The 24,400-nt window shown below is 30.4% G+C and overlaps 1 protein-coding gene and 3 long non-coding RNA genes across 4 annotated transcripts; 3 read left to right on the top strand and 1 right to left on the bottom strand.

Annotated features, from left to right (window-relative positions):
• Positions 1–1,653: 1,653 nt before the first annotated feature.
• On the top strand, positions 1,654–10,535 carry LOC113373490 (disks large 1 tumor suppressor protein-like). The gene is made up of 6 exons (XM_026613783.1): positions 1,654–1,700; positions 6,140–6,315; positions 6,611–6,783; positions 7,765–7,874; positions 8,660–8,751; positions 10,204–10,535. Exons 1-6 carry the CDS (start codon positions 1,654–1,656, stop codon positions 10,308–10,310), a joined length of 705 nt encoding a protein of 234 aa, XP_026469568.1. The 3' UTR covers positions 10,311–10,535.
• Positions 10,536–13,412: 2,877 nt separating this feature from the next.
• LOC113372196 lies at positions 13,413–15,189 on the top strand. The gene is made up of 5 exons (XR_003366736.1): positions 13,413–13,549; positions 13,834–14,038; positions 14,117–14,122; positions 15,042–15,088; positions 15,163–15,189. It is a non-coding gene; the product is annotated as an uncharacterized LOC113372196 (long non-coding RNA).
• A 223-nt stretch (positions 15,190–15,412) lies between these two features.
• On the top strand, positions 15,413–16,253 carry LOC113372194. Its single transcript, XR_003366733.1, has 5 exons — positions 15,413–15,474; positions 15,539–15,596; positions 15,661–15,718; positions 15,780–16,031; positions 16,095–16,253. It is a non-coding gene; the product is annotated as an uncharacterized LOC113372194 (long non-coding RNA).
• Positions 16,254–22,837: 6,584 nt separating this feature from the next.
• On the bottom strand, positions 22,838–23,475 carry LOC113372200. The gene is made up of 4 exons (XR_003366739.1): positions 23,414–23,475; positions 23,291–23,348; positions 22,976–23,229; positions 22,838–22,912 (listed from the first exon to the last, which is right to left on the bottom strand). It is a non-coding gene; the product is annotated as an uncharacterized LOC113372200 (long non-coding RNA).
• Positions 23,476–24,400: the final 925 nt, after the last annotated feature.

The raw sequence follows: 24,400 nt of genomic DNA, 5'->3' as shown, positions 1-24,400 counted from the left end.
ACTTGGAAATCAAGGAATGTGGTTGAGTACTTTACCAATTTATATGATTTGACATATAAATAGTTCACAAGATATTCATAATATGATTTTTTCTATCAAAAATTTTATTTATTACATTAGAATTTACTACAGCGATTGAGCTATGAATTTTTGCAACTATTTGGTGCTGTGTTTGACTAAGTGACGGTCGTGGTTCGTTTTCAAACATATTCCTAACTTTATGATTTATGTTAGGCTTGAAATATGAGGCTTATATTAGATATATAAACATATTTTTACAGATTATGCCAATTAGATTAGTAATAATTTAGTATAATATAGTACACGCAGGAAGAAATGTGATATCTGCTAAAATTTAGTTAAAATAGTTTGGATGACATGTAATGTGTTTTTAATAAGATCTCATTTTTAAGTATTGCATATGAATATTAAATTATTGAATTGGATCATATTAGATTTATAACTGCTTAGAGGTAGGCGATGAAGAAATAGTTTATTCAGTTGGCTAATATATCGTATGCAAAATTTATTATACAAATATTTTCAAACTTAAAAATAGTCAATTTTTCAAATTACAAATGTTAACATTTAATGATCGAACTTTGAAATATTCATATTGTTTTAGTTTCTGCACTATTTATACATTAATCCGCTGAATTTGAATTTACAAATGTTTTTAAAAAGAATCAATAAATTGTGAATTACAAATTTAAAACATTGGATATTTTGAATATGTCTCATCTGAAAGTTTATTGTTGGCTTTGCATTACTAGTAAAAATGATTATTTTTAAATTCAACTTCAGCTTCGTAAATATGCTGTTAGTGCATATTTCTTAAAATTTTGACTGTAAGAAACCGTCTGTTCGGTTTCTGTTCAAAAAATGTGTAAAATAACTATATATTTTCATATTTTGCTGCTAAATTCTAATCGTGCATGTATGAATTTAATTGCATCGCAAATTTGTGTGTGCGCAAATCTAAAACTATAAATGCAACACTACAAAAAATTATCGATATTATATGAAATTTAAAATATATAATTCAATTTGTAACGATTATATACATGCATATCTATCGAGTCAGCAATGTTATAGTAGCTTTTTTTAAATAATTATTTATCAAATCATTTATTCGGTTCATTTAGCTGGACATCAATTACGGCATTTCGTGCGTATTTTAAAGTGTTTCTTATTAAGTTTTAAAACTGTAAACGATCATTCAGGTTCTTGTAGATATTTTATTTTTAATATTATTAGAAATAGTAACAACCGAGTTCCTATAGAGCTTATAATGTGAGAAACTAAGGTTGGTTATGCAATTTGAGCAAGTTTTTCAAACATGTTTGTTATTTTTGACAAATGGTTCAAATTAACTATATTATTATACAAGGTTTTATTAAAATCGTCAAAAAAACAATGGCAATCAGTTACGATAAACAACGCTTTGCCAAAAGCTAATCGGCACAATTCCAAATGATATCTTTTGAATAAAGTCTTTAAAATAGGTTGAGAATTTATACGAAAACACTGACAAAAAATCTTGCAAATCGGATTTTCTCGTGAAAAACTTTTGCTTCGGAAGTTAATAATTGGGTAGTCTGTTTGCTAACAGCAATTATAGCACGGTGAAACAGCAATAAATTTTCGATGATGATGGGGAAAATACTGCCTCCAAAAGTTGGCATTTTAACATTAGTGCTGTCAGTGCTGAAAAATTGTGTAGTTCCACCATTCTCTCAAAAACATGCAAAGCGTAGATTATTTAGGAGATAAGCAGCCAGGATTGCAAATTTATAACAAAACTATATTTTTAGTTAGAAAGTAGTACCCCGTATATGGGTATAAATGACCATTGAAAGCTTCTTTGAAAAATGGCAAATAACATATTTCTACAATGATGAACATATTCAGATAGTTGTTGTTTGATATGTGGTATTTGTAGTGATGTAATTAATTTATTTATTCATTTTTCATAAGCAAGGTAATCAATAATAATAGATAATATTTCAGGCTCTTGTCAAGCTTATTAATATTTTATTAAAAGGACAGTAATTTTATAATAATCATAGAATTACACTTCTGAAAAAAAAGAGCTGAAAAAAAGCATTCGAACATTAAATACAATGTTCATCATCAAGTTTATCATATTAAAGTCTATTGGACCACGAGTCAAGCTCAAATTCTTGCAAAAAGTTGAAAGTTATACTCATTTAAAACCGTAAAAAATTTAATTAACAAAAATAGCAATAAAAAAAACATGGTTGTACAGGCGATCAATTGTTCAGACTAATAGATAAAGGATAACGATTATGCAAGAAAATAGTTATTGAAATCAAATTGAGAAAATTCAGAAATGTCATAAAAAGCTAATTCTTTAAAAAGTTTAACTAGTGAAGCATGAATTTTTTTACTGTCTAAGTTTGCGGACCACTTTAAAATTATATTAATGTGAATACCAAGAAACTTTGATACTGCGAAAAATCATTATGCTGACTTATGATGGTGAAGAAGTTAATATTATGGGATAACGATTTTTTGTACAAAAAGATATGATTTGGGTCTTATCATTATTTAGGACTAGAGTATTTTCACAAAACCATTTCGTTAATTGATTTTATTTTCGTAATAAATTGCTCAAAGTCAGATTGGCCCTTTGGACCCCGCCCTACTCTCTCTCTCTCTCTATATATATATAAATTTCATTGTGTATTTATATTATATTCAGTTTCTCAAAGAACTTTGTATTCTTGAAATGCTTTATATATCAAGTATATCTTGCTGCGCACGAAATGCCGTCCGTATGTTGATGTCACAAACGGCGTGTGAGTCGTTTCCTTTTAGTTTTCCTTTATCTTTTTCACATTTTATCTTTTATCTTTTTATCTTTTATCTCTCCTTCTGACGCACTTGATCTCCCCAGGCACCGGGGAGATCGTGTATCGCATAGAGCTTCCCGATATGCATCAGATCGAGTTGATTTATCTCGAAAACACGGAAAGCAGTGACAGTAAGTCCGGCTAAAAAGATCGTTGTCTCTTGTCGCTAGGACCGAACCGCACTTGATTTTGTATCAACTAATTTTAAATTTTTATTTTTATTTCCTCTCGATATTGTTGATTCGAGATTAGTCACCAGTTTATTTTTCATCGCAATGCATATTATATTAGTGCTCTTAAATATTTAAAACATCTTTTTTTTTTTCATTATTTGTCGTATTGAAAAATATAGTAAACTCACTGTGTCTTGTCTGAGAATTTTTAGTTTTCGTAAGGATACGTTCATACGGCGACACTACCATATGGCGACAAGTGCAGATTCAAATTTTGAATATTTAACCGAAAATATTATTATTATTGTAAAACTATAACTATATATAGATTTGATAAAAAAAACTGTTCAAATGAAAGTTATCGCAAACTCGAGAATACTTTACCCAGTTAACTGTGATTGACGAGCACCTATAGTAATCGTCATGAAGTAATGTTGGATATTTAAATTGTGATTTTTGAAAAAAATAAAATCTTGAATTTCAATATGTTCAGAATATTCCGGTAAAATAAGTAGTTCTGAGTGGCTTTTTACTTCAAGGCCAGTTTCAAGATCGTTCTGATATGTGCAAATAATCGACTTCATCAAGAAGAATTAAAATTTAGCTATTCAAATTCATCTTTTCTTTTTGAAAATTTCACCAAAAAACTGACCGAAGCAATTCATATGCTTTAAACAAACGTATAGTATGTACATATTATTAATTTAATTTAATAAAAATATATTTTATTTAAGAGTGCACGTCCACAGTGTGCAATACTAAACACAGAATATGTATAACTAAAGATTTTACATTAAACTACTTTTCGTAGGCCTGTAATATTCTAGGAAGTTCGTATCACTTTATAGAATAATCTTGAATTTATACTTTATATGTAATAAATTATAGTTTATATCTTTATGTTAAAAGAAAAAGAATTTAGTAAATCTTACAATTTTGTAAATAAATGCATCTATTTAATTCTATATTTTAATCTGTGCATACCGTTCAAGAAGCCGCCTCAGTTAACTGGTTAAAGTCATGATGATATTGCATTTTTCAACATTACACCTTTTTTGACATATCTGTTTTCATTTTATATATAAGTTTTCAACCGTCACTAGAGATAAAATATGGTACTTTAGGATTGATTCAACACAAAATTTGAATCTTATCTTGTTAGGTTTTGCTATTCTGTGTCGCCGGTATGAATCATCTTAATAGTGTTCGATTTAGTTATTAAGTAGAAACAAAAATTTTATTCATATTGTAAACACGTACAGTTTTTAATATCTGTAAACAGTGCCGGATATTGTTTTTAAGTTTTTATTTCTGTTATTTTGACCGCAACTGATTGGAAAAAAGGGTGCTGCAGTATCATCGCGCTTTTAAAACATTGCGATGAATATAGATATTCATGTAAATACAAAATTTCACGTGAATATACAGTAATTAGGAATACTTGCTGTCAATTGTTATATGAAAGTTTCAATTTGAAACTGATGTTGTATTTAGTTTGCATGAAATGAATTATTTCCTTAATTTGTTTTGTTGTTATATGCTGCAGAACTCTTCTATAAATTCATATTTAGATATTTCAGTTTTCATATTCTGTAGCAGTTATTAGGCTTTCTGATAAAATTTGCTATTCCAATATTTTATAGCCATGTACTTGTATTCTGCAAATTTTAATTATCTATTTAACTTTAAACTAATATATTTTAGAGGCACATACTCTTGGATGGCGCTTTTAATTGAATTTAAAACTTGACTCTCACCTGCCAAAAATAACATATAAAGCATATTCATCTTTGTTTAATTCAGTATTCAAGTTGAAGATTTTTTTATATTTATTGGATTTCTCTACAAAATAAAAATAATAATCGGAGTATTAGATAATATTAGATAGCCGAATAACATTGAGGTTTTGGCGTATTGGCCAGACTACTTCCTACTACTTACAAGTAGTATATTTTAGTAAAATTTCGTGTTTGTTACATGAAAAGCGCGGTCCATAACTAAATTCCTGCGGATTTAAATATTTTTTAGCATTTTCCGTATGTTAAGTATTTTTCATTCTCAATTAATAACTTTTTAATATTATCCGGCACTAGTATGTTAGTCGTCACCGGTAAATATTGATTTAGATAGATTTACATTACGTTACCACGAACACTAACGAAAATTGATAGTATTGTGTAAATGGTCGTTAGTTTAACATTCTTTCCACAAAATCAATTCTAGTCTATTGTGCAGATCTTTTGAATCACTATTGGTAGTTCCCTGTATATTAATATTGTCCAGACACGCACGGTCCAAGGATTCAGTTTGCCATAAATACTTATTATTATCGATTTTTATTTTAACGAAGAATGAAATAACATTCAAATAGTTTATTCTATATTTTTGAAGTTTCAAAATTTAGTACATAATTTTATACTAGTATTGTGGCATCTAAATTCTAAATGTAGATTTATGGTATGTCTTTTGAGGGTTGCTCGTTATATATGATATGAAAAGATCTAATTGTTTTTTTTTTGGATCTTGTTAAAAATTGGTATTTTATAAAATAGCTTTTGTATTATTGTTGTTACCAATGCACATTTGATAATCTAATTCAATCCCTAAGATTCTAAATGTGAGTGAATGCTTGTAATTAAGTATTGCGCATGTTTGTTAAATATGACTAATTTTATTTATTCATAGCATTAGATAATATTTAATACTGTAATTTGTCAATTATAATTAAAACATAATGTACGTTTTATTGTACAATGCAACAGGCGACTTTATACACTTACATCACTTTTTTAACCAAAGTAAAGACAAGGATTTATACTTTCATTTGATAATAGCATTTAAATAAATATAATTAATATACCTATATAAATTAATTTTGTATTGTTTGGCTAATCAAGTAGTTTATGACGTCATTATAATTTTATCAAAGAATACTATTTTTTTATAACTGACTTTTATAAAAAAAAAAAAAAAATCTAATTTTTATGTCGAAAATTATTTTTAAATAAAGTCTTTCCTTATTTTTGCTTATAAGTATTAGTGAAGTTTTAAATTTCTAAGACTTATAGATTAAAAATGGCAACTAATTAGAAAATTATTAACTCTCTCTTATGATTCAGGCGAAGAAAACGTTCTTTCTTATGAAGCTGTGCAACAATTGACTATAAATTACACCAGACCAGTCATAATATTAGGACCGCTCAAGGATCGCGTCAATGATGATTTGATTTCCGAATTTCCCGAAAAATTCGGCAGCTGCGTACCTCGTAAGTAATTGTTAAATATTATATAGAAAACATTAGAAAACTACAATGATAGAAATAATAGATAGTAGATATTTTAAAAATTAAATTAAACATTTACTTACTTCATTTTGTCATTATTAATTCAATTATGTTGAAACATAACATAACACGTATTGTTACTTTAAAGTAAACATTTAAATACACAAAACTTTAGTACAGTCTATAGCAATGCGCCAAGGGTCCACGATACAAACAAGTTTGGAAAACTATTCTTCAAATATTAGGTTATATCAGAATTTTATTCTATTCTTTTTAGATACTACAAGACCGAAGAGAGGCTATGAAGTGGATGGTCGAGATTATCACTTCGTGGCATCCCGCGAACAAATGGAACGTGATATTCAAAATCATTTGTTTATTGAAGCAGGACAGTACAATGATAATTTATATGGAACTTCTGTAGCTTCTGTTCGTCAAGTTGCAGAAAAGGTGAGCTACTTAAAATTATAACAATAGTAATAAATAATTTATCTATTCCATCTTTTAATATTCTTGTACTAATTTATGCTCACATCGTCCTAAATAATACCACATTTTTTATTACCGACAAGTGAAAATGTAGGGAAGTACCGACATTCAAATAGATTAAGGTTGTTTGTAACCAGACTAAATCTTGTGTATTTTCGAGTATACTCGAAATGCGTATTAAAATCATATCTTTCAACATATTAAGAATATTTTTAGACTACTTATGCCAGAATAAAATGAATATTTATAAGTCGCATATAAGCGTAGCGCACAGTTGAATGAGTGCCACAGTGGAGTGGTTAAGTAGTACCCCGCCTAAATTTCCTTTTTTATTTATAAATTATGTACATGAGTTAACAGTGCTTTGTGAAACCGAAATAATTTAAACGTGATCTATAATGTCAACGTATATTTTTGAATTTTTCTGAAATGTTCCTTATGAATAAAATATTCAGAACGAGTTATAAATATTCATTTTAAATGTTATTTCTTTAGCTTGTTCGTAGTTGTAATTTGCAGGATTTTGCGCTCAAGTGTAAAATCCCTTGCTCGTAGCTGTTTAATAGAGAGCGTTTTATAGATTTTTCTGATAAATAGATGAATACAGTATTCCAAAGCTTTTACTCAAAATAGGAAATACCAAGGAGATGTAACCATTTGTAGTTGAATCTTCGTGAATATTTCCATCTTCATTTTTAGCATTTATTTCCCGAACTTGACAATTTTAGTCTAATAGAGAAAGTTCATGTGCCAAAAATATTTTTTTTGTTCATACTTTATTTAGCAGTTAGAAATATACTACACATAGTGTCTAAAATTTGATATATAGATAACTTTTGAGTCGTAGGTAAACTTATTAAGATAACTTTTCTTATTAATTACAGTTTTGGTATCACTAACAATTTTCTTATGATCACTAACATTTTTATGAATTATTTTCAGGGTAAACATTGCATTTTAGATGTGAGCGCTAATGCTATAAAACGACTTCAAGTCGCACAACTTTATCCCATTGCAATATTCATCAAACCAAAATCAATTGAATCTATTATGTAAGTAATAATAAATAGCTATTATTTATCTTATTTCATTGACTTACTCAGGGTTAGTTAATAATTAACAAAAAAATTAATATTACTTTTCGATGTTAGTGATTCTTCTTTACAACTGTATATAAAATAATATTTTAGCATTAACTTTTTTATGCATTGATTGAATATGGTATAAGTCAGCATATAAATAAAAATATAATATGTAATTATTATTATTTTGATTAAAAAAAAAATATGATTAAAAATATACCTACTTCTTTATAAATGTAGGGGCCGATTCTGCCGTAAAATAGACTAATGTTATAGCAAGGCTATGTTACACTGCGTTTTCCATATAAAATAGTACAAAAATGTACCATTTATATGGAATATTTATATGGTACTCTGCAAATGCTATGTATTTTCTGTGAGATCACGCGTTTTACACATGAAATGCAGTTATGATAACATTCCTTTTTTGGCGTTTTTGCGTTTCATAGGTTAGGAATTCTATCTAAAACGCCTGACTGCACAACAATCTCATTGCATTTTGACTGTTTTAAGTACAATTTTATATGAGAAAACGCAGCGTGACAGCATTGCCATAACATCGGTCCATTTTATGGCAGAATCGGCCCCGTATAATTATAATGTGAAATTTAACAATATATAAATTAATAATGAAATGTAAATTTTTGAAATAATTTCTCAAAAGTTTAGTCCTTGTTGTCTGATGGATGAATGATTGCTTTATATCGATCTTTTATTTCTATTTACTTATTTACTTATTGAACATTTTTGTTTAGGGAAATGAATAAACGAATGACTGAAGAGCAGTCTAAGAAAACTTACGAACGTGCTCTAAAGATGGAACAAGAATTTGGAGAGTACTTTACAGGTGAATTTATTTATTTGTTATGTTTTCGCAAAGAATCATATGAAATGATGTTTATTGGTGTTGTGCAGATAGTTAATAAAAATACATTATTAACTTTTCTAAGAAAAAATATGTTTTTGCAAAAAAATCTATGCTTATGTTATGTTTTCAAGTCGAGTGTTTGCATGTGAACCGATTTTTCTATTTTTTGTCGTCGTTTTCTCAAAAGTGGCTGACCAGAGTTTCAACAAAATTTCAAGAATCTATTCGAAGTAACTCCATAAGAACTCGCTGTATTTAGTTTTGCAAGAGGGTCGGCTAAGCCTTTTTTGGTGCAGAAATTTTAATTAGCAGACAAGTGAACAATTAATTTCAAATAATTTATTGTTTTTAGAATTTTCTGTGAACGAAATTTTGTCCACGGTTTTTCATAAAATCGCTCAATCGATTTTAATCATTCAAAATTTTTTTGAAAGATATATTTTGGGAATTGTACTGATTAGTTTTTAGTAAAGATCGGCTTCGCTGTTTCTTCATAATTGATTGTTAAAAAAAATTTCGACAATTTTTATGAAACTTTTTTTGACGATAGAGATCATATATTTATTACCGCCCTACGACAAATCGTTTATTTTTGGAAATTGATCAAAGTTTGAAGAATAAAGGAGTATCTTTTTCATGACTTGAGTTCAAAATTGACCTTATGTCAACGTTTTCTCGAAAATGACTGAACCGATTTTATATAACATTTGTTAGTTATTTGACAAGAACCAAAAGAAATGTACCGAATTTTCTATTTATTACTAAAGAAAGAAAGATCGAATTCAAAGTCGTTTTATTCTGTTGGCATAGAATTGTAGTAAATTTTATCTAGTTTCTCCCTATCTAACGGAGACAGGGTGCTTTCATATAACATTTGTGAGCTATTTGAGAAAAACCAAAAAAATGTCCCGAATCTTCTATTTATTGCTAAAGAATGAAAGATCGAATTCAAAGTCGTTTTATTCCAAACTTTTATATCGGAGTGTATATAATTGTTGGAATGGAATTGTAGTAAATTGTATGTAGTTTCTCCCTATCTAACTGAAAACGGTGCTTTTAAGATTTGTGAGTTATTTGACAAAAACCAAAAAATGTCCCGAATTTTCTATTTATTGCTAAAGGATGAAAGATCGATTTCAAAGACACCGATAATGGCGAAGACGGCGAAGGCAACGGAGGCGGCTTATGTCAAATATTTCTTTATTAGTTCAAAGTGACGGCATTTACAAAAGATTCTGGTTTCGATACATATTGGAATCCGCGAATAACGAAATTTTTAGACGCGAATATAGAAATAATGTCGCTTTTTTGCCACAAATAGCGAAAACGCGCATGAAGGAAGCAAGATATGGCACTTCTACTGTATATTAAAAGCCTCCACGTTACAAGAAAATCAAGTTGTATTTAAGTATATATTGTTCATTTCCACAGCTATTATTCAAGGGGATACACCGGAAGACATCTACTTGAAAGTGAAGGAAGTAATTTCTTCCCAAGCAGGTCCTAACATTTGGGTGCCATCTAGAGAAGCACTGTGACAAGGTCTGATGCCTAAAGGGCCCTACACTTCATGGACTGTTCCATCGAAACGAAATTCTCACAAATCTAATGGCTCAGTACCTTAAATGTAAAAACTTTTTATTGATTATATTTTAATTGTGTTGCTTGTTTATTGTTGTAATAATAATGACCTTTGAGTCTTTTTTTAACTTTGCGACTTCTAAATTTTATTTATTGACTGGTTTTTAAACTTTTAACTGAAGCATCGCAAGCCTAAATACATTTGTGAGGATTAATTCAAATAATCAATTCAAAATTTACTACATTCAAATATTTCACTATCTCTGTTTAAATGCACTAAAACTTGTTATTTTTTGTAATTTGATTTTTGGCTATGATTCTTTCGAGTATTTCATCATTTATATATCAAATACTTCTAAATTCCTAGGTTTGCTTTGGAATGTCCTGCAATTAAATATTAACAGAGGAAAAATCATTTAGGCTTGTTATTTGTAATTGATGAAGTTTATGCATATTATGCTATCTTCAATAATTTGTTTATTTACAATATGAGTATAATTTATTTTTAATTATAATAATATAAAATTAGTGTTAATTTCATACATTTTACGGTTAAAGGTGGCATTAGACTCTTTTTTGCTTGTAGTTTGATTTTTTTTTATTTTATAATAGTACTGTGAACCCAGATCACAGAAGAATTAATATATTTTGAGGCATCCAACACATTAAATTGCTATTATCATTAAGGGTGAGTTTGAAGAATAGCATTTTACATCTTTGAATTCCCTTTAACAAAAAATCTTATATAAATCTTTCATTAAGGTAGCTTTCATTTGGAAATGGTGAGATTATAAGTTCTAAATTTTTTAAATCCCTAAATTAACAGTTTGGAGTTTTATTTGCAAAAACTTTTGAATAGTAAAGCATTTGTATGCAACTTTCTATAAAAGTATGATAAAGAAAAGTTTATTGTAGAAATTGGAATTTATCTTGTCTTATTTGTTTTGCTGTTTTTAATAAAAAAAATTAATACTGCTATTCTTTTTTCATGCCTTGGAATGCATTAATCAATATTTTTTAACTGCATAAACGAAAACTTGTAATGCATTTGGACTGGACTCTGAGATCTTTGTTTATTATTATTCATCATTTTATTATTAACGATTTCAGTATTAGTATGCAATTTTTTTTAATTTTGCAATTTACATATATTTCTTGTTTGCCATAAAAATATAACATATACAAGAGCAATGAGAACTATAGTAATAAATAGTTAATTCTGTAATATTTCTATCTATATCAAACCTTGTAAAACTTGCAATTAATTGCGGATTCATTGTATATAAATCTAATAAAAATACTAATGTATTGAAAATATTGAGGTAATAAAATTATGTTCTTCAATAGTAACTAGAGAAATTGGATAGAATTATTTGTTTTATATGAACTTAGTCACTTTCAAGATGCTGAGAAGCGAGATAGGTTTTAAAAATAATTTTAATTTTATAAGAAGTTGCCAATGTTAAAGTGACCAAATTTTATTAGAAATTATACTCTGAAATTAATATTCTTGAACGAAATATTAAGTTAACTTTATTATCTTGGATATGTTTGTATATAGAATCGGTATATTTTTAACAAGTGTATCCAATTCTTATATCGAAATCTAATATAAAAAGCACGAAAGCGCTATTCTAATATTTGTAAATACATAAGGTCAGTGACATAATTGTCTAATGTGTTGAAATATTTAATCTTTGTAAAACTCGAAGTTAATTATAATTGTTATTGAAAACTTGTTGCATAGCAGTATGTAAGTTATAAAGAGTGAAAAATGTAAGAATTATTATAATGGTTATATAATAAATAAATGAAACTATTAACTTTTCCAAAATACTCATTTTAAATCAAAAGTAACAATTATTTGAAAATGTGTTTGAAAATTAATTTATTATAAAACACTATTGTTTGAAAAATGAAATTTAAAATTGTATTTTTGGTTAAGTCTAGAGCTAGATTTAAGGTATTGAAATGATAGTGTTATATAATTAAACTTAATTGTACATAACATATTCAAAATACAGATATACAGTATTCATAATTGTTTAATTAAATACAATTTTCAAAATTTATGTCACGTTTTCTCAAGTAAATAAATAATCAAATAAATTATGTAAATAAAACAAAAACATAAATCAATGGACAATTAGATATTATGAAATATTGAAAGGAAAAATGTTTTTGACACGTTTTGAATCGAGTGACAAACCATGGTCTTTGTAGTATCAAACATATCGAGATGGCATATGGCGCACAGTTGTTAATACTGCGAGCTCGACTACGAAACATCGGCCTAACAGCCTATGACCGCTTATTAATATATAGTCTTACAAACTATAAGCCATTTTGTTACACTCAATGACAGAGAACTTCTATCAAAAATGCGAAGAACATACTAATAATAATATTAGAACCCTCGGAAAATACAGCCCTGACATCATCTGATAGTATGGCAAATATCCAATGGCAAATTACATCTTGGAAATTAAAGGTATCTAATAATTAGAGCATGTAAATTTAATATATATTTAAAGACTGTGATTTTTTTTTTGAAGAATGTCAGTTCAAGTGAGAATCAATCACATTTGTCAGGCCTCCCGTTCGCTCCAATTTTGTCCATTTTTTGCTCAGGAGAGCAGAAAATCGACTTTTTGTAAATATCACGTTTTTTATGGGAATTTTCTGACAACTTTTTGCGTTTTCAGGCAGATTCTGTGCTGACCTCAATGATATGGTCGAGGATCTCAGTATATTTAAAAATGTATTTTCATTCTTTAGATATCACTTCAAAACCAAAAAAATTTTTTAGTTATATAAGTTTTTAACAACTTTTGAAATACTTGCAGTGTAAATTAATAGACAACTTACTTTAAAAAAATCGAGCATCAATATAGATATGAAGAGATGTTATTTTATTTAAATTATAACAGTTTTATTGTTGTTAAAATTAAAGATTCAAACAAATCTTGGTTGGATTTCCAAACAAAGAGGCGCTCGAGTACATCCAGCTCCAAATTCAACCGCACGAACTCGCACGCTCTGTAGTCGCATATCTACAAGTTCTTTTTGCACATCTATGGTTTATGCCAGTCTGTGGAATGTCATGGCATAAAATCATTTTCTTATCGGAGTTGATCAAAGAAACATCGTGGAATACAGAGGCCCCCTTGCCAATTGCTGCCTGGAAGATAATTTGGTATGTTGTAATTGTGCTAAATAGATTTCGCTTTACGGATTCGCTCGGATTTCATTTTATGTTCGACAGTGTTACGTCATACGTCAAACAAATTATGTATATAGCTTGCTCAAGTCGAATTAGTGCCATAGACGCACACCGTAAATATTCCATTTTATAATGTCTATTGTTAAATAAAACAACATTTTTATCGAGAGACTTAATCTGTTTGTGAGTTGTATGTATAGTTTAATTTTAAGTGTTATTTAAATCATTACTATGTGCTAACTCATTTCAATTTATAGATCAGAAGAATTGCATATGTTGGAGCACAATCTTCATGTTATCAAGAATTTTAAAGAACGACTTTGTGCTCATACACTATTTTATTCATTTACTAGAAGGAAATTACACAGAATAGTTCTTAGAATTTGATTGAAAATGAAGATGCAGATAATGACTATTTTGTGCTTCTCTGGAGCAACTGCATAGTTCACGAAGGCAGCTTTGGTGACGTATCAACATTATTTAATAATATACCTAATGAGATGTTCATCATAATATAATAAAAACTTTTGTATTTTACAGGTGCAGGTACGTTTGAATTTGTGGCATTTTGTGCAGAGTCATTCAATTTTCATGTCACTGTAATGCACTAATTGTGGTTTTATTGGAATTGCATTAGGTATGAATGTATTTATCGAACTGTGAATTTACTCAAGATATTCATTAATTGATACTTTCAGTTTTTGCTTTATCTTTTACAAATTTACGAAATCATTAAAGCATTGGCTTTCATGAATCAAATGATCATTTGCATGATTTGCATTCTTAGTTCTAGTATCTAATAATACTAACAAATACTAACAAACACTAATCCATTCTACTACTACTAAAATATAATGTGGTCGTTTGAATCTTATAAGTCTATGCAATGTGGATTTCAAGTATTACATTACATTTCAATTTTTATTATTGTGAATTCATGTTAATGCATTTCATATAAAACCAAGTGCAATTATTAAACTGCTGGTAAATTCCCAGAACTATATTTCTGAGCATCAAGATAAAATCACATGTAAACCGCAACGTAACATATCAAACAAATTGTTAAGTATCGAATAGCCAAGTAATATCGAGTGAAAATTCAGTTTACATTTATTTTATTTTATACTTAATTTATTCTTTACTAGATCTACTGATTTGTAACTTCATAATTTGTTTTTTTATGCATATTTGATCGGACACTGTGATTATTACACAACAGTCAACTGGAATAATACGATCAAAATATTTGGAAAGCATTCAAAGTATGAATAACTTAGAAATTTATCAAACAATGACATTTTTAAGACCACAAGAACTTCTTAGACTTATGAATAAATGTTCGTTGAAGGGGACTAAGAAGAAAGTTCAATTAAGTGTCTAAAAATCAATATTTAGCTTATCTATTTTCATATGCTGTTAATTTTTTATTTTATTTCATTTTTTTATAAAATTTATTTCATTCAAGATTGAAAATTCAAACTCTACACAGAGCCCATCACAATGGATTGTTTGGTAACGCATAAACACTTTTATGAAATCTCTATACAACATCAATGTTTACATTTCTAATATTTTTTTTATTCCAGATCCTGGTTCAACTGCCAATTCAAAAATGCAAGAATATTCATTCCGACTACTTTACTAGAAATCTCTCTAGAAACATTTAATTAGGTGTATGTTTATCCATAACCAGTATACATGCAAACATTGCTAAAATGTCCTTTCAACTTCTGCTGCTCTGCACACACTAACTCCTTCACCAGGAACATTTAATCAGGCATGTGTTTATCCATAACCAGTATAAATGCAAACATTGCTAAAATTTCTTTTTTTTTCTCAGGTCCTTTCAACTTCTGCTGCTCTGCACACAGACTCCTTCACCAGGAACATTTAATCAGGTATGTGTTTATCCATAACCAGTATAAATGCAAACATTGCTAAAACATTTCTTTTTTTTCTCAGGTCCTCTTAACTTCTGCTGCTCTGCACACTAACTCCTTCACCAGGAACATTTAATCAGGTATGTGTTTATCCATAACCAGTATAAATGCAAACATTGCTAAAACATTTCTTTTTTTTCTCAGGTCCTCTCAATTTCTGCTGCTCTGCACACAGACTCCTTCACCAGGAACATTTAATCAAGTATGTGACTATTCATAACCAGTATGAATACAAACTTCAATAAAATGTTTCTTTTTTGCAGATTTTCTCAATTCAACTATCACTGCCCTGATGCTCAAAACATCATGAGTTTGGAATGCTCATCCATGTAAATGATTCGCAAGTGGTTCTTTTTAATGACTGCCTATAATTATGCATGATTAACTTAAATCTTATTAACTCACTAACACGACTAACCTCACTAACTTAATCAGTTATTATAAAAACCACTTGCTGAGTTCTATTATAAAGGTCTTACTTATGTTGCTTCAAAGACGGTGCTGATTATCATCAGGTGATTTATTTTTTATAGTGTATTATATGAGAGTTGTTACTAATTCATTGTTTTTCTTCATAGGATAAACAACTTCAAGCCAAGTAGTCTTCAACTCTGGAATTACTCGAGACTTGTTCTCCAGCGAAAATAATCGCTCGATCTTCAAATTATGCTGTCCCAAGTAACTATCTCCGTCTTGTCGTCAGAGAAGGTGTCTACTGTGATATATTGAATAGTTAAGTGCATGGATGTTGATGAAATAATGAATAAATATATTGTATTTTATTTAATTTATTGTTTTAATTTAATTATCAGCCACTTTACGGCCAAATTACATTATGCTGTAATGTAAATTACAAAAATATTTAAACATATCCGAGTTTTAAAAAATTCTTGTGTTAATAGGGATACTTATTGAGTGCAGTTTTTAGTGTAGACAATTGTGTAAAACAGTTTGTTTACTGTTTGGGTGTCTTGAAATCTTGGACGACCCATACTTTTGCTTTGTCTCGGTCAAAGTCTGCGTAATTGCTTTGACTTGTATAACTATACACTTGGCTCTCTTAATAATATTGAATTGACTGAAAAATGTAGAAAAAATTGTGTTAAAATGTGCATGTTTAAATTGACTGTAAAGCGTAAACTAGACACTTAGCCCTTGTGTTGTTGGAGTGCCTTAAACATTTAATGTGTCGGACCGGTAACTTCTCTGAATTAAATATTGTGTTTTCTATTACTCCTTTAAATGATGTACTTTTCATAGCTATAAATATCACTTAATTTAATATCATACTGTGCTATTATATATATATATATATATATATATATATAATAACACATAATTTTGATGTTGACATATATGAGTAAGTTCTCGAGGGCGATACATCAAAGAAATTTATTTGTATTATTTATTATATATATATACTATAATACATATATTATACTTTTAAACAAATGTTAATGTGTTTTAGTCATTTTCATTATTGCAATAAATTAATATAATTGAATTATTAAATATTGTAATACGTTAAGAGTAAAGCGTAAACTAGACACTTAGCCCTTGTGTTGTTGGAGTGCCTTAAACATTTAATGTGTCGGACCGGTGACTTCTCTGAATTAAATATTGTGTTTTCTATTACTCCTTCAAATGATGTACTTTTCATAGCTATAAATATCACTTAATTTAATATCATACTGTGCTATTATATATATCTATATCTATATCTATATCTATATCTATATATATATATATCTATATCTATATCTATATCTATATCTATATATATATATATATATATATATATATATATATATAATAACACATAATTTTGATGTTGACATATATGAGTAAGTTCTCGAGGGCGATACATCAAAGAAATTTATTTGTATTATTTATTATATATATATACTATAATACATATATTATACCTTTAGACAAATGTTAAGGTGTTTTAGTCATTTTCATTATTGCAATAAATTAATATAATTGAATTATTAAATATTGTAATACATTAAGAGTTTTGAATAAAACTAAACTTTATTTGGAGTGTTTCATTTCACACCATTTTCAGTGATATATATTAGAAATATAAGATACAGGTACAGGTATTATAAACTGATAAGCTAATGTTATCATAAGCATTAATATACTCATTAATTCGTTCTTCGACGAGGATTTAATATTTTGAATAAATTTCATATAATATAATTTTTGTAATCTAATTCTATCATGATCAAAATTGTTAATGTAGTTATAACTTTGGTCATTTTGAATAGACTAATCTATGGTTTTTCACTCATTTCAAACATGTCAAAAATATTAACATTATTCAATCACTTTAATCTATACTATTATTTAAAGTCTTAATTAGTTCATTTTTTAATTAATATACTTTGAATATTGGTCAGTTTTACTTATCTATACTTATAAAAAAAATTACTTAACTATAACTTGTAAAAAAAAATTCAAGTTGTCAGTCTTGTGTTATTTTCTTCTTTTGCACAAGAATATCTTCATTATTATTAATATATCTTAATTTTTATTCGCTTAATTATTACATTAATTACATTCATATTCTTACCATATTTACCCTACCATCTCCTATTTTACTTTACACTACCTTACCATAACCTTACACTACCTTAACCTAATACTTACCTACGTTAAGAACTAATATACTCTTACCTTGGTTATCTTACCACGTCTCGAACCTGCTACCCTGTCCTCTCCAGCGACTCCCACCTCCCAACGCGCGACGCCACGAAGATCACATTAATAAACCGTTACAAAGTAGGTGATATTATATATTTTAAACGAAAAAAACTAACAGGTCATATGGCCAAAAAAAATTGAATTGGTATGGCCTGTGCTGGCGTAATTGGTAGAGTGATGGCTTCGTATCGTAAAGGTACCGAGTTCGAATCATACATCAGGACAAAAAACGGAAAGAAGTAGTGCTGTTCGCGTTGAGGAATTTATTTATTGTAAGATAGCACAAAAATAAAATTTAGATTTAATAAACTAAGAGGTCATGAGGCCGAAAAAAAGCAGATTCGGTGTGGCCTGTGTTGGCGTAATTGATAGAGTGATGGATTCGTACCCAAAGAGTGCCGAGTTCGAATCATACCTCGGTACAAAAAATGGAAAACGTGGAATTTATTTATTGTAAGATAGCACAAAAATAAAATTTAGATTTATTAAACTAAGAGGTCATGAGGCCGAAAAAAAGCAGATTCGGTGTGGCCTGTGTTGGCGTATTGCTAGCGTGCTAGCTTCATGTCAAAAGGGTACCGAGTTCGATTCATACCTCCGGACACAAAACGCAAAATAGCGTGCCTGTTGACGCTGTGGAACGAGGTATGCACGGAATCACATCCGTTCGAATTTGAGACCCCAGGCGGGTATGCTCCCCTCGATCTCGATTGAGAGGAGAGATACGCGCGAGAATCCCGCAACATCCCCTAATGAACCCCGCAGCAGCCCCTAAAAGGGGCGAGGGGGGATTATAGGGGGGTGTGGGGTTCACGAACCCGCGACCCTGTGGTCCAACCCTCCCGAAAAAGGGAGAGGGGGGACTATAGGGGGGTGAGGGTTCCGCGCGACGACCACCACTGGGTCGCGCCGGTTGAAAAGCCGGGTGCATCACAGGGTGGGTCGGTGTTCGAGTCCCCGGAGCACCCTCGAGTGCGATGATGGGGATGTGGGGTGAGGAAAATGCAGTGACGAGGGAAAAAGGGGTGGAAAGATATGAGGAGGGAGAGATAGGGATGGCGGGGGAGAGATAGGGGCGGTGGGGGGGGGGAGATAAGGGGAGGGAAGAGATAGGGGGAGAGATGAGAGAGGGGGAGAGAGACGGGGGAGGGATGGACGAGGCGACAGGCGCGGACGTCGTATCCCGTCGTACACGTTGTTATGTTTGCGTAAAATGCGTTTTCCTTCCCCCTGTCGCTTCCTTCCCTCATCATCCCTCCCTCGTCTCTCTCCCCCTCTCTCATCCCTCCCCCTCTCTCATCCCCCCCTCTCTCATCCTTTCCCTATCTCCACCCCCTATCTCTCCCCCCCTATCTCTCTCCCCCTCCGACTCTTCCCCCCTTATCTCTCCCCTATCTCTCTCCCTCTCCTCATCTCTTCCCCTATCTCTCCCACCACCCCTATCTCTCTCCCTATCTCTCCCCCGCCATCCCTATCTCTCCCTCCTCATATCTTTCCACCCCTTTTTCCCTCGTCACTGCATTTTCCTCACCCCACATCCCCATCATTGCACTCGAGGGTGCTCCGGGGACTCGCACCCGGCTTTTCAACCGGCGCGACCCAGTGGTGGTCGTCGCGCGGAACCCTCACCCCCCTATAGTCCCCCCTCTCCCTTTTTCGGGAGGGTTGGACCACAGGGTCGCGGGTTCGTGAACCCCACACCCCCCTATAATCCCCCCTCGCCCCTTTTCGGGGCTGCTGCGGGGTTCATTAGGGGATTTTGCGGGATTCTCGCGCGTATCTCTCCTCTCAATCGAGATCGAGGGGAGCATACCCGCCTGGGGTCTCAAATTCGAACGGATGTGATTCCGTGCATACCTCGTTCCACAGCGTCAACAGGCACGCTATTTTGCGTTTTGTGTCCGGAGGTATGAATCGAACTCGGTACCCTGTTGACATGAAGCTAGCACGCTAGCAATACGCCAACACAGGCCACATCGATTCTGCTTTTTTTCGGCCTCATGACCTGTTAGTTTATTAAATCCAAATTTTAACTTTGTGCTATCTTACAATAAATAAATTCCACGCTTTCCATTTTTTGTACCGAGGTATGATTCGAACTCGGCACTCTTTGGGTACGAATCCATCACTCTATCAATTACGCCAACACAGGCCACACCGAACCTGCTTTTTTTCGGCCTCATGACCTCTTAGTTTATTAAATCTAAATTTTATTTTTGTGCTATCTTACAATAAATAAATTCCTCAACGCGAACAGCACTACTTCTTTCCGTTTTTTGTCCTGATGTATGATTCGAACTCGGTACCTTTACGATACGAAGCCATCACTCTACCAATTACGCCAGCACAGGCCATACCAATTCAATTTTTTTTTGCCATATGACCTGTTAGTTTTTTTCGTTTAAAATATATAATATCACCTACTTTGTAACGGTTTATTAATGTGATCGTCGTGGCGTCGCGCGTTGGGAGGTGGGAGTCGCTGGAGAGGACAGGGTAGCAGGTTCGAGACGTGGTAAGATAACCAAGTAAGAGTATATTAGTTCTTAATGTAGGGCAGTATTAGTTAAGGTAGTGTAAGTTTATGGTAAGGTAGTGTAAAGTAAAATAGGAGATGGTAGGGTAAATATGGTAAGAATATGAATGTAATTAATGTAATAATTAAGCGAATAAAAATTAAGATATATTAACAATAATGAAGATATTCTTGTGCGAAAGAAGAAAATAACACAAGACTGAGAACTTGAATTTTTTTTTTACAAGTTATAGTTAAGTAATTTTTTTTATAAGTTATAGTTAAGTAAAACTGACCAATATTCAAAGTATAATAATTAAAATGAACTAATTAAGACATTAAATAATAGTATAATAAATTAAAGTGATTGAAAAATGAGTGAAAAACCATAGATTAGTCTATTTAAAATGGCCAAATTTACAACTACATTAACAATATTAATCACCATAGAATTAGATTACAAAAATTATATTATATGAAATTTATTCAAAATATTAAATCCTCTTCGAAGAACTAATTAATGAATATATTAATGTTTATGATAACATTAGCTTATCAGTTTATAGTACCTGCACCTGTACGGTGTGTTTCTAATATATATAATACTGAAAATGGTGTGGAATGAAACACTCCAAATAAAGTTTAGTTAGTTTTATTCAAAACTCTTAATGTATCACAGTATTTTAATTTATGTATTTAATAATACAATTATATTAATTTATTCTTACAATTGCAGTAATGAAAACGACTAAAATACATTAACATTTATCTAATTGTATAATATATATATATATGAGATATTATATATATAATATATATATATTATATGATAAATTGTTCTTGGGCATCCACCAATAATTAAAAAACAGTTTTATTGAAAAATGTTTTTATTAGGGAACATACGTTTCGGGTAATGATTTGACCCATTTCAGTGCTATAATTAAATAATCAGGGTTCCAATTAAACAACAATGAAAAAACATAATAACAACCAAAAATAATTAAAAAACAATGTATATGAAAGTATAATGAGAAAACAAACATAAAATAAACATAACATAAATTTGTTTATTTTATTGACCTCCTAGTCAATACAGCCTTGCCGAGCGGTGGTTATAGTAATAGTAGGCTTCAGATTGCCTTGAGTTCTTTATTAAAATATTGGCTGAAATATCTTGTCACTTCTAAAGAACAACACTGATTGACTATTTTAACAATACTTTATTAGACGATATCGATATCGAATTTACGTTAATTGGCAATCAGCATTGCTCTTACACAATGCAGCATTATTGCCTTGAGTTCTTTATTAAAATATTGGCTGAAATATCTTGTCACTTCTAAAGAACAACACTGATTGACTATTTTTAACAATACTTTATTAGCACGATATCGATATCGAATTTACGTTAATTGGCATATCAGCATTGCTCTTACACAATGCAGCATTATCGATTGCTATTACACAATAATATATATATATATATTATATATATATATTATATATATATATATATATATATCTATAAATGTATTAATAACACAGGATGATATTAAATAAGTGATACTTATAGCTAAGAAAAAGAGTGCACCATTTAAAGAAATATAGAAAGTGTAATATTTAAACAAGAGAAAACATGGGTCCGACGTATTAAGTGTTTGGAAAAAAGCAAACTCCATTGTCAACGCGTTTCTACCGAGTCAAAGCAAAGGTATAAAGAGCTTAACCAAGATGCGGCAAACTGGTTGCAAACACCCAAACAGTAAAGAAACTGTTTTGCACAATTGTCTACACTAAAAGTGCACTTAATAAGTATCCCTATTAATAACACAAGAAATTTTTGTTATTAAGTTAGAAATGTTTAAATATCTTCGTAATTTACGTTACAGCATAATGTAATTTGGCCGTAAAGACCGTAAAGTGGCTCATAATTAAATTAAAACAACAAATTAAATTAAATACAATATATTTATTCATTATTTCATTAACATTTATGCACTTAACTAATCTATATATCACAGTAGGCACCTTCCCTGACGACAAGCCGGTGGTAGTTACTTGGGACGACATAATTAGTAGATCGAGCGATTGTTTTTGCTGGAGAATAAGTCTTGATCAAGACAAGAGTAAGTTGAGAGTTGAAGACTACTTGGCTTGAAGTTGTCGCTTACCCTATGAACAAAAACAATGAATTAGTAACAAGTCTCATAAAATATACTATAAAAAATAAATTACCTGATTAATCATGCAGCGATGTCTTTCAAGCAATCTCAGCAAGACATTCATTGTAAAACTCAACAAGTGGTTTTTATAATAACTGATTAAGTTAGTGAGGTTAGTCGTGTTAGTGATTTAGTAAGAGTTAAGTTAATCATGCATAATTATAGGCAGTCATTAAAAAAAACAACTTGCGAATCATTTACATGGATGAGCATTCCAAACTCATGATGTTTTGAGCATCAGGGCAGTGATAGTTGAATTGAGAAAATCTGCAAAAAAGAAACATTTTAATGAAGTTTGTATTCATACTGGTTATGAATAGTCACATACTTGATTAAATGTTCCTGGTGAAGGAGTTAGTTTGCAGAACAGCAGAAGTTGAAAGGACCTGAGAAAAAAAAAGAAATGTTTTAGCCATGTTTGCATTTATACTGGTTATGGATAAACACATACCTGATTAAATGTTCCTGGTGAAGGAGTTAGTTTGCAGAACAGCAGAAGTTGAAAGGACCTGAGAAAAAAAAATATTTCAGCAATGTTTGCATTTATACTGGTTATGGATAAACACATGCCTGATTAAATGTTCCTGGTGAAGGAGTCTGTGTGCAGAGCAGCAGAAGTTGAGAGGACCTGAGAAAAAAAAGAAATGTTTTAGCAATGTTTGCATTTATACTGGTTATGGATAAACACATACCTGATTAAATGTTCCTGGTGAAGGAGTTAGTTTGCAGAGCAGCAGAAGTTGAAAGGACCTGAGAAAAAAAAGAAATATTTTAGCAATGTTTGTATTTATACTGGTTATGGATAAACACATGCCTGATTAAATGTTCCTGGTGAAGGAGTTAGTGTGCAGAGCAGCAGAAGTTGAGAGGACCTGAGAAAAAAAAGAAATGTTTTAGCAATATTTGCATTTATACTGGTTATGGATAAACATACACCTAATTAAATGTTTCTAGAGAGATTTCTAGTAAAGTAGTCGGAATGAATATTCTTGCATTTTTGAATTGGCAGTTGAACCAGGATCTGGAATAAAAAAAATATTAGAAATGTAAACATTGATGTTGTATAGAGATTTCATAAAAGTGTTTATGCGTTACCAAACAATCCATTGTGATGGGCTCTGTGTAGAGTTTGAATTTTCAATCTTGAATGAAAAAAAATTTATGAAAAAATGAAATAAAATAAAAAATTAACAGCATATGAAAATAGATAAGCTAAATATTGATTTTTAGATACTTAATTGAACTTTCTTCTTAGTCCCCTTCAACGAGCATTTATTCATAAGTCTAAGAAGTTCTTGTGGTCTTAAAAATGTCATTGTTTGATAAATCTCTAAGTTATTCATACTTTGAATGCTTTCCAAATATTTTGATCGTATTATTCCAGTTGACTGTTGTGTAATAATCACAGTGTCCGATCAAATATGCATAAAAAAACAAA

The sequence above is a fragment of the Ctenocephalides felis genome, unplaced genomic scaffold (assembly GCF_003426905.1).
Source record: "Ctenocephalides felis isolate EL2017-DRISC unplaced genomic scaffold, ASM342690v1 CF-g0.4_SCAFFOLD_01604, whole genome shotgun sequence".
In the NCBI taxonomy this organism is placed as follows: Eukaryota; Metazoa; Arthropoda; class Insecta; order Siphonaptera; family Pulicidae; genus Ctenocephalides; species Ctenocephalides felis.
Note: the sequence above shows the minus strand (reverse complement) of the source record. Positions and strands in the feature narration are given on the sequence as shown.

What these genes read in the sequence shown, in the direction of transcription:
- LOC113373490 (XM_026613783.1), top strand. Translation starts at nt 1,654, where the DNA reads ATGGGGAAAATACTGCCTCCAAAAGTTGGCATTTTAACATTAGTGCT. An exon ending in ATTCGGCAGCTGCGTACCTC is followed by an intron (nt 6,316 to 6,610) that starts GTAAGTAATTGT and finishes TATTCTTTTTAG; the next exon opens with ATACTACAAGACCGAAGAGA. An exon ending in ATTTGGAGAGTACTTTACAG is followed by an intron (nt 8,752 to 10,203) that starts GTGAATTTATTT and finishes TCATTTCCACAG; the next exon opens with CTATTATTCAAGGGGATACA.